This window comes from Prosopis cineraria, unplaced genomic scaffold (assembly GCF_029017545.1).
Source record: "Prosopis cineraria cultivar Desert tree isolate PC_DT_omini unplaced genomic scaffold, ASM2901754v1 PC4, whole genome shotgun sequence".
Taxonomy (NCBI): domain Eukaryota; kingdom Viridiplantae; phylum Streptophyta; class Magnoliopsida; order Fabales; family Fabaceae; genus Prosopis; species Prosopis cineraria.
This window is the reverse complement of record NW_026555335.1, coordinates 31403909-31412957: the sequence shown is the minus strand read 5'-3', so window position 1 is coordinate 31412957 and position 9049 is coordinate 31403909. Positions and strand designations below refer to the sequence as shown.

The following is a 9049-nucleotide window of genomic DNA, read 5'->3' as shown; positions in this document are numbered from 1 at the left end:
ATAATTTTAGCCAAACCCGACTGATTATCACGAATTTAGAAAAAAAATTAGGATCAAACTTGATTATATAAATTTTTTAAAAAGATAAACTATTTTAAGCTCAATTTAAATAAATTTTACTCAAATTAAGTCCTATCTAAATAAATTTGGCTTGCCTAATTTATCAGCTTTACTTGTAGCATCCCAAAATACGTCCCCAAACATCACCCCAAGCCACTATGCGCATTACACGTTGTACAATCTGATTGGCTGGCGTGCAGAACCGGTGAGCTGACGTGGGACGTCGTTTTCACCAAGAGCTTCCCCACACAGCAGCACACCAAAAAGAAGTGGGTAGTGATGGCCTAATCACTTCCTTCCTCATGACAGCCCTCCCTTGATTAAAGTGCCATCTTCCCTCTTTGCCCCTCCTTTTTTGCAAAATTACCGTTTTGGAACTAGATGCTGCCCAACTACTTTCCCTTAACTCCATTGCGCAATTACATTCTTACCCCTCCCCCTACATTCAATTTACGCCCACAACCCCAACGGCCCAAATTCCTTGTCCAACGCCTGTTTCTTCCTGCCTCCTTCTTGGCAAACATTTATTTTTTTTCTGGGTATAAAAAAAATATAAATTTAGCCGAAATTAATCAAAGCTAACTAAAAGCAAGACAAATTAATTATCAATGAAGTAATCAAATTGATAACCAAAGCTTGATTGGTAGAACTTGTTCAAACTTCAATGGTAATTTTGGGTTTGAGTTTTTGCATTTTTGGCATGTAATACTAATTGGTTATATGTTTATTGAATTAGTTTTTACATATTTATAATTTTAACCATCTCGACCTAAATTAATTAAAATTTAGTACTTTTTTTATATTTAATATAAATTACTCACTTTTAACTATTTCATCAGTATACAAGAAAAGACAATCACATCATTAAAATTGTCTGAAGAATAAATAAATATCTACTTTTTATTCCTTTATTGGAAATCAAGAAGCATAATATATTTAAGGGAAAATTGTGTGAAAGACCCTATCATAAAATTACGTGGGGAAACGGACCAGATTCATAATCTGCAATTTTTCTTCCACAATCCACAGTTTATTTGCAATTATTTTGCGCATTTTTTTTTCTTATTTGCAATTTTGAGCTTTCCCCCCAGTTTTCCTTATAAAACAATATAATTAATGCTTCACAATTTTTTGCAAAATAATTTGTATTTAAGACTACAAAATAGTTTTAGAAGGCAGCTTAGATATAAGATGAACTCAAAGTTATTATTTAGAAATAATATGTTAGATTGACAAGAAGACTTAAATTCATGCACTCAAGCCAGGTTGAATCTGATGTTTGCATCAGCTTATTATATATATTACCTTAAGCAATTGTTAATTAATTTGTTAATCACTGATTAAGAAGCGTTAAGCATGTCCGGTGGATTGACGAGGCCAGCCAGCTGTAAGGCGGTTGAACAGTGGTAAGATTCCAAGGGAAAAAGGAAAAAAACAAAAATTGAAAAAAGAAAAAAAAAAAGGAAAAGATAAATAACACCTTGAGAGGTTACAATCATACGTGCTGGAGCTTCTTTACCTACTCTTTTGACTCTTGGTCCTCTAATGGCAATACTAGAAAAGTACCGGGTATCTGATGCCATTCCACCCGGAAGTGGGTGGTTATTCCCGTAATTTCGGATTCATGCAAGGGCACTTTTGTCCAACAAAAGTACAGCCCATAACACGAACGCATCGGGTTAACGACTTAGCGTGTGGGACTTGTCTTCTGCCAATGGATGGATAGGGATGTGAACACAAAGGAAAGTTGAGAAAAAGCAGTGATTTCTGGTGAGTGGCACTATGCCTTTTCTGCCCCTCTAGTTTTATTTTTATTTTATTTTATTTTATTTTATTTATATATTATCAATCATCGATTTGTTAAAATATTACTTATGACTCTATCATTTCTTATTGTTATTTATTTATTTATTTTTTTAGTGGATAGTTTGAATATAGATAATGGCCAGTGCAGCAAAACAATTTTACCACCATGTTCTTCCAGTTCTACATCTACCCAAATTTCTTCCGTAGACTCTCTTCTTCTTTCAATGTCCGTTAATTGGTTCTTTTTAGCCTCGTTTTCTTCTTCACTCACATCTATCATAAGGTGTTCTTTGATCCTTCTAGTGTTACTTCGCTATAATCCTTACTTGCCTGCTGCTTGTCGGGGGTTCAGTCAAAGCTCCGGCAATCACGAGCTTCTGGTGGTTTTAGGAGTTGAAGGGAGCTAGATTTCTCTTGTTTTGTGATGATAAATTTCAGATTTGATAACTACAGTAGATTCTTTATGGGTTAGTCTCTGGCCTCTTTTGGTGTTCTGCCTCTTGGTTGGTAGCTGACAGGATAACATCAATTTCTGTTTAGAATTAGAAACTCAGAATCTGGGCGATTCTTTGATTCTTTAAGGTGGTAATTTGAGTTTCTTGTCTGCCTCAATTTTCTGTATTCCCTTTGCATTCTCAATTTGAGTCTATTCCGGTGGATAAGACAGCATCTTTTTAAAGCACATATTTGTTCCCCTGAAACCCACTTGCTTTCTGGTATTGTGAGGTGCTTAGCGTTGTTCTTCCCATTTTCCTGTTTCGATATCCACCTCTCACAGTCACTGGTCGAGAATTCTGTTTGCTAGCTTTAAACGGGGGAGATTCTCTGGATTTGACACTGGTTCTCCCGCTAGATCAACTGGAATTGGCTCGAAGCCGTATCCAGTACCTCCTGGAACTGTTTCTAGTTAACTTGTGTTGGTTACTGTTGTGGATGAGTTTGCTCTATGTAGTTGGATTTGGCCTAAAGTTGGGGCATCTTCTTTTGGCGTTGTGTTGCTGGATTGTATCAGTCATATACATGAACTGGTTCAACAACGGAGGAATTATGGAAACCAAGGTTGGTTTTCTCGGCGGTGGCGGCAAGATGTGGCTCAAGTGGTGGGAAAAGATCTCAGGCGATAGTTGTAAAATTCATCAACACTACTACCAGTGTATTGGGTCCAAGAAAGTTCGGAGAACTCTGTGGAGAAAGCTTTTGCTGACATGGGTACTGGGCTGGACCATGGTATCCTTGTGGATCTTTTGCTTCATGACCTTTCAAGCTACTGAGAAGAGGAAAGAGACTCTGGCGAGTATGTGTGATGAGAGGGCTAGGATGCTTCAGGATCAGTTTAATGTTAGTATGAACCATATCCAAGCCATGTCAATTCTCATCTCAACCTTTCACCATGCCAAGTCCCCTTCTGCCATCGATCAGGTAACTAGATCTCAATTCACTATCTCCCTGTTCATTACCGGTGATTAACATGGTTAATTGAGCATCAGCTGGAATAAGATCTGGTGTTTTTCTTTGTCTTTATGAGGAAATCATTCTCAATTCTAACTTTGTAAAACCCACAGAGAACATTTGCTAGGTACACAGAACGAACTGCTTTTGAGAGGCCCCTTACTAGTGGTGTTGCTTATGCTGTGAGAGTGCTTCATTCTGAAAGGGAACATTTCGAGAAGCAACAAGGTTGGACCATTAAGAGGATGGATACCCTTGAGCAGAACCCCATTCATGAGGATGACTATGCCCCTGAGGCATTGGAACCTTCCCCTGTTCGAGAAGAATACGCTCCTGTCATTTTTGCACAGGAAACAATTTCCCATGTCATTTCTGTCGATGTGCTTTCTGGAAAGGTGAATTTCTTTTGCATCTTCTGTAATAATGTCTCTGGAGCGTTGGTGGAATTTGTGTTTTTACGTTATCACTAATACATTTCAACCATTTAAGTGTAATGCTCTTTCCTAATTTGTTGGGACACAACATTTTCTTTCTATATTTGCTTATATTTCCTTGGGCTTACTTTTTGAAAGTAATGATAATAATAATAATAATATGCGCGAATAATCTGTGTTCATGAATTTCACTTAGGTTACTCCTTTGTTCAATTACATATCTGTCAACTGCAGTTTGAATTATGACTCTTGATGTCTTGTTCATGAACAGGAAGATCGTGAAAATGTTTTGCGTGCTAGAGCATTAGGGAAGGGGGTTTTAACTGCTCCTTTTAGGCTGCTCAAAACAAATCATCTAGGAGTTATCCTGACATTCGCTGTATACAACACAGATCTTCCATCAAATGCAACCCCAAATGAAAGGATTCAAGCAACAAATGGGTATGCGTGAATTTTGGAACTCATTGGGATCAGACATTGTTAAAAGTTTTGAACATTCACATAATTTAGCTTATTTCCTGTGGTAGTTATAGTGCTGAAGTAACTAATATGCTCTACTGGTTGACTTATCTCTGGCTCAAAAATTCTAGAAAGACAATTCATGCGTGTTGTTATTGATAGAGATAACTTAATGTTTCAGTTCTATTTTGCAGGTATCTTGGTGGCGTCTTTGATATTGAGTCATTGGTTGAAAAGTTACTTCAGCAACTTGCTAGCAAGCAAACTGTGATTGTTAATGTGTATGATACTACTAATCATACCCACCCTATTTCCATGTATGGTTCAAATGTGTCAGATGATGGATTCTATCATGTCAGCTCCTTGAACTTTGGAGATCCTTTCCGGAAGCATGAGATGCACTGCAGGTAACAGAAATGATGCATAAAGAGTTTGATGTCTCTATTCTTCCTTTTTCTCAGGCATAGTTCTTACCATGGTGTTGCTTCCTTAGAATAAAAATGGAATATATCCGCTTTCATGAGGTTAATCCGTATTTATTGCAATAATTGAAATGTGGAAGTCATCTAAATATATGAACTATGGATAAAATTCGAGTTTGATGCTGGCACAGGTTCAAACAGAAACCTCCATGGCCATGGTTGGCAATTGCTACATCAATTGGCATCCTTGTTATTGCACTCCTTGTAGGGCATATTTTTCACGCTACTGTGAATCGAATTGCTAAAGTGGAGGACGATTACCATGAGATGATGGAACTTAAAAAACGAGCTGAGGCAGCTGATGTTGCAAAATCACAGGTATGTGATCTTTCCATTTTCTTTCTGACAACTCAAGGCTTCATGTTTGTATTGTTCAAGCAGGGCTAACCAAATATTAATACTGCAGTTTCTGGCCACTGTTTCTCATGAGATCAGGACACCAATGAATGGTGTTCTTGGTAAGTAGCTGAAAACTCTTTCTTAGACTTGTCTTAAATTGCCAAGGTCTCTCTCTCTCTCTCTCTCTCACACGTGCGTGCTCTCACACACACAACACCACACAATTGAAAGCTTCTGCTCAGAATACTGGCCTCACCCTAAAATTGAACTTTCAGGAATGTTGCATATGCTTATGGACACAGATCTAGATGTAACACAGAAAGAATATGTCAGAATAGCACAGGGTAGTGGGAAAGCTCTAGTGTCACTTATAAATGAGGTTTTGGACCAGGCAAAGATTGAATCTGGTAAGCTTGAGCTTGAGGCAGTGCTATTTGACATACGAGCAGTCTTGGATGATGTGTTGTCACTATTCTCTGAGAAATCTCAAGAAAAAGGAGTAGAGGTAATTTTTCATGCTTTCTCTGGTTGAACTTTCTTCATGTTGATAATTATAAAATGTGCACACTATATAATTATAATTGGTTCTTGCTGATTTATTTATTGGGGGGTACAGTTGGCAGTGTATATCTCAGATAAGGTTCCTGAACAGCTAGTTGGTGATCCAGGAAGGTTTCGGCAAATAATTACAAATCTTATGGGCAACTCAATTAAGGTTAGTCTGTGCTGTACCAACCGAAAGTCATAGAGAGGAAAATATGCGTAATCAGATTTTATCAAACTTCGTCCTATTTTTTTATTTTTGCAGAAAATTACTTTGTGATGTAAAATTATTCTGGTACCCTGATTTTGCATTTTTTGTTTAAAAAGTGTGTTCTATTCCTCCTGGGAAAAATGGGTTGAATCAAATTTATTTGGAGAGCTACCCTAGTCATTTGTATTGTTAGTGTCCTAATCAGTTAATATAGTTTCATAAACATTTTCAACAATGAACTTATTATTGTAGTCATAGAAAATGCTAAAGTAAGAAGTGTTTTTCTATAAGCATCACGGAATCTGATTTTGTAGTTCTTTGGCAGTTCACAGACAAAGGGCACATATTTGTCACTGTCCATCTTATTGAGGAAGTTGTCAATTCAATTGAAGTTGCAACATCAGAGAATACCTTGAGCGGATTTCCTGTTGCTGATAGATGTCAAAGTTGGAAAGGATTCAGTTCCGTCAGTCAAGAGGGACATCAGGATTCTTTCTTATCCTCCTCCTCTGATCGCATTACTCTTATTGTTTCCGTTGAAGATACGGGTGAAGGAATTCCTCTAGAAGCCCAATCTCGCATCTTCACTCCATTCATGCAGGTTGGTCCATCTGTCTCCAGGAAATATGGAGGAACAGGTATTGGGCTAAGCATTAGCCAGTGCTTGGTTGGCCTCATGCACGGGGAAATTGGATTTGTGAGCATGCCAAAGATCGGATCTACCTTCACATTTACAGCTGTCTTCACCAATGAATCCCCTAGTTCAACTGAGGGTAAACCTCAGCAAATTAACAACCAACCTAACCTTGCATCCTCAGAATTTCAGGGCATGACTGCTCTTGTTATAGACCCTAGACCTGTTAGAGCTAATGTGTTGAGATATCACATTAAACGGCTTGGCATTCGTGTTGAAATAGCTCCAGATTTAAATCAAGGTTTGTCTGTCATAAGCAATGGGGATATAGTTATCAATATGATCCTTGTTGAACACGAAGTCTGGGATAGAGATTCTGGTATCTCATCTCAGTTTATGAATAACATGAAGAAAAATGATTGTGGGGTGCCTCCAAAGCTGTTTGTTCTTGTTAATTCTAGTAGCTTTTCCAAAACAAGTTCCATAACATTAGGTGTTCATAATCCAACTGTCATTGTAAAACCTCTGAGAGCAAGCATGCTTGCTGCTATGCTACAGCGAGCCATGGGTGTTGGAAACAAGGGGAATCCTCGAAATGGGGAGCTTCCAAGTTTGTCTCTCCGCCATCTTTTGCGTGGGAGAAAAATCCTTATTGTAGATGACAATAGTGTGAACCGAACAGTAGCAGCTGGAGCTTTAAAGAGGTATGGAGCTGATGTGGTCTGTGTTAACAGTGGAAAAGAAGCCATCTCTATGCTGAAGCCACCCCATCAATTTGATGCCTGTTTTATGGATATTCAAATGCCAGAAATGGATGGGTATGGAACAGCAAAACTTTTTTCTTAATAAATGTGACTTTGGAATTAAATTAAAAGTATTGATATTTTTATCCTTTAATTTATATTACTTTTACAATGAATAATAATAAAATTGTTACTAGCTTGTACATTAGTTGCTGGTATAAAACCTTGTTTCAACAGGTTTGAAGCTACCAAGAGGATTCGGGAGGTGGAACAAGAAACCATGGATAATACTTCAAACTGGCATATACCCATTTTGGCTATGACTGCTGACGTGATTCAGGCAACGCATGAGGAATGCCTAAGGTGTGAAATGGATGGATATGTTTCGAAACCATTTGAAGCTGAACAGCTTTATCGGGAAGTTTCACGGTTTTTCCAATCAACTTCATGAGAGTATGCAGTTCAGATCTTTATCAGAGGATCCACAGGGGAGGCATTGCTTTCTGTTCTCCAGGACACTCACAAGCCTGTAAATAGGTTCACAGGTCTCCTCACAGTAAGTTCTCCATTTACCCAATGATGACCAATGAAAACTATAGTTCTCTGCTCTGAAAGTTTGATGGTTTTCTTCCACAAGAGACTGAAGAAAGTAAACTAACAGACAGAAGGTGAAGAAATTTATTGTGTGGGAGTCAAAAGGGTGACAATCTTGGACCGCAGAATGGACAATCCTGCTTTTTTATCATCTGTTCCATAGTCTTTTGGATATGCATGGAGATTCATGGTTTAAGTTTGCTTTTTCTTCATGGCAGGGAGTGTACATAGGAGCCAAAGTTTGATTGCTTGAAATTGAGTTTGAATTGGTGGTTGTGGTATGGAAACCTGTTGGTTCTCCCTTATGCTGCCATTGAGCATGTGGTCCGGGGAGAATCGAGGAATCGGGTCAGGTGTAAACTATGAGAGAATCCACGTTCTGAGGGGTCACATCTTGGGCGTGTGATAATAAAAATGACAGTTCTTTTTGGGGAAGGGGGGGAGTAACTGCCCTCAGAGTTCTGATGTAGAAGTATTTATCAGTAGCGATCAATTAGCTTCTGATCAGCAAAGAAGTGGAAGTGCAGCAATGCATATGGCTTGAAATAAGATTCTTGATCATGACTCTATTCAGTTGCTCCTAACACAGCCGGAGTTTCCATCCCTCTTTGTATATTAGTTAAGGGACCATTTTTTGGGGTCAAATTTGTAAATTCTCAGTTCCAAAGTCCCTTTGAATTTGTTTCTCTTGCCTTTTGACTAACAGTACCATATTGCCTGATGAGCGACAAGCTTAGGGAGATGCCGTACAGACAGCCATCATCATTATTATGTATATTTCATTTTTCACTTGCCACTAGCAACGTTGTGTTGCAAACACTCAAGTTGAATGAAAGCCCGTTTAATTTACTGCGTGTTGTGTGTGTTTGTTTGTTGCTGATCACTTTTTATTTTTACAAGCCTTGGTTTGGATTGGAATGGAGCAAAATAAAAGTGAGAATGGGAAAAAAGAGCTATGAAAATGAATTGGTGTGGAAGTATAGCCTTGAGCCGCCTGTTCGTTTACTGGTGTGCTGTGAATCTTGTTTCCCAACTTAAATTTTCTTGTGCCATTTGTGATTTGGATTTTGTTTTGTTTTGTTTTTTTTTTTTGGTTTTTGAATAAACAAAGTGGCTCTGATTCTAGTTTGTCAAAGGCATACTGTTTAGGGGGAATTATAATCAGTTTTCAAATAAAAAAAATGATTTTTTCAGTCTCTTTTACAAGTCAAATTTTCATATTTACACATTAAATTTCAGTAATTATGAGTGGTTTGAACTTGTGGGTAATTAAAGATAATTTTTTTGGAAAAAAT

The 9049-nt window shown here is 37.9% G+C and overlaps 1 protein-coding gene across 2 annotated transcripts; it reads left to right on the top strand.

Moving 5' to 3' along the window:
* Positions 1-1999: 1999 nt before the first annotated feature.
* Positions 2000-8603, top strand: LOC129308406 (histidine kinase 3). Of its 2 annotated transcripts, XR_008592607.1 has the most exons (11): positions 2000-3285; positions 3429-3710; positions 4021-4190; positions 4403-4615; positions 4822-5008; positions 5097-5148; positions 5305-5534; positions 5646-5744; positions 6109-7235; positions 7398-7716; positions 7973-8603. XR_008592607.1 is itself a non-coding variant. In XM_054949517.1 (10 exons), the coding sequence occupies exons 1-10, from the start codon at positions 2800-2802 to the stop codon at positions 7609-7611; spliced, it is 3060 nt and encodes a 1019-aa protein (XP_054805492.1). In that variant the 5' UTR covers positions 2000-2799; the 3' UTR covers positions 7612-8603. The 2 variants fall into 2 exon arrangements, 1 of the variants encoding a protein (XP_054805492.1); XM_054949517.1 differs by having other exon boundaries at positions 7398-8603.
* Positions 8604-9049: the final 446 nt, after the last annotated feature.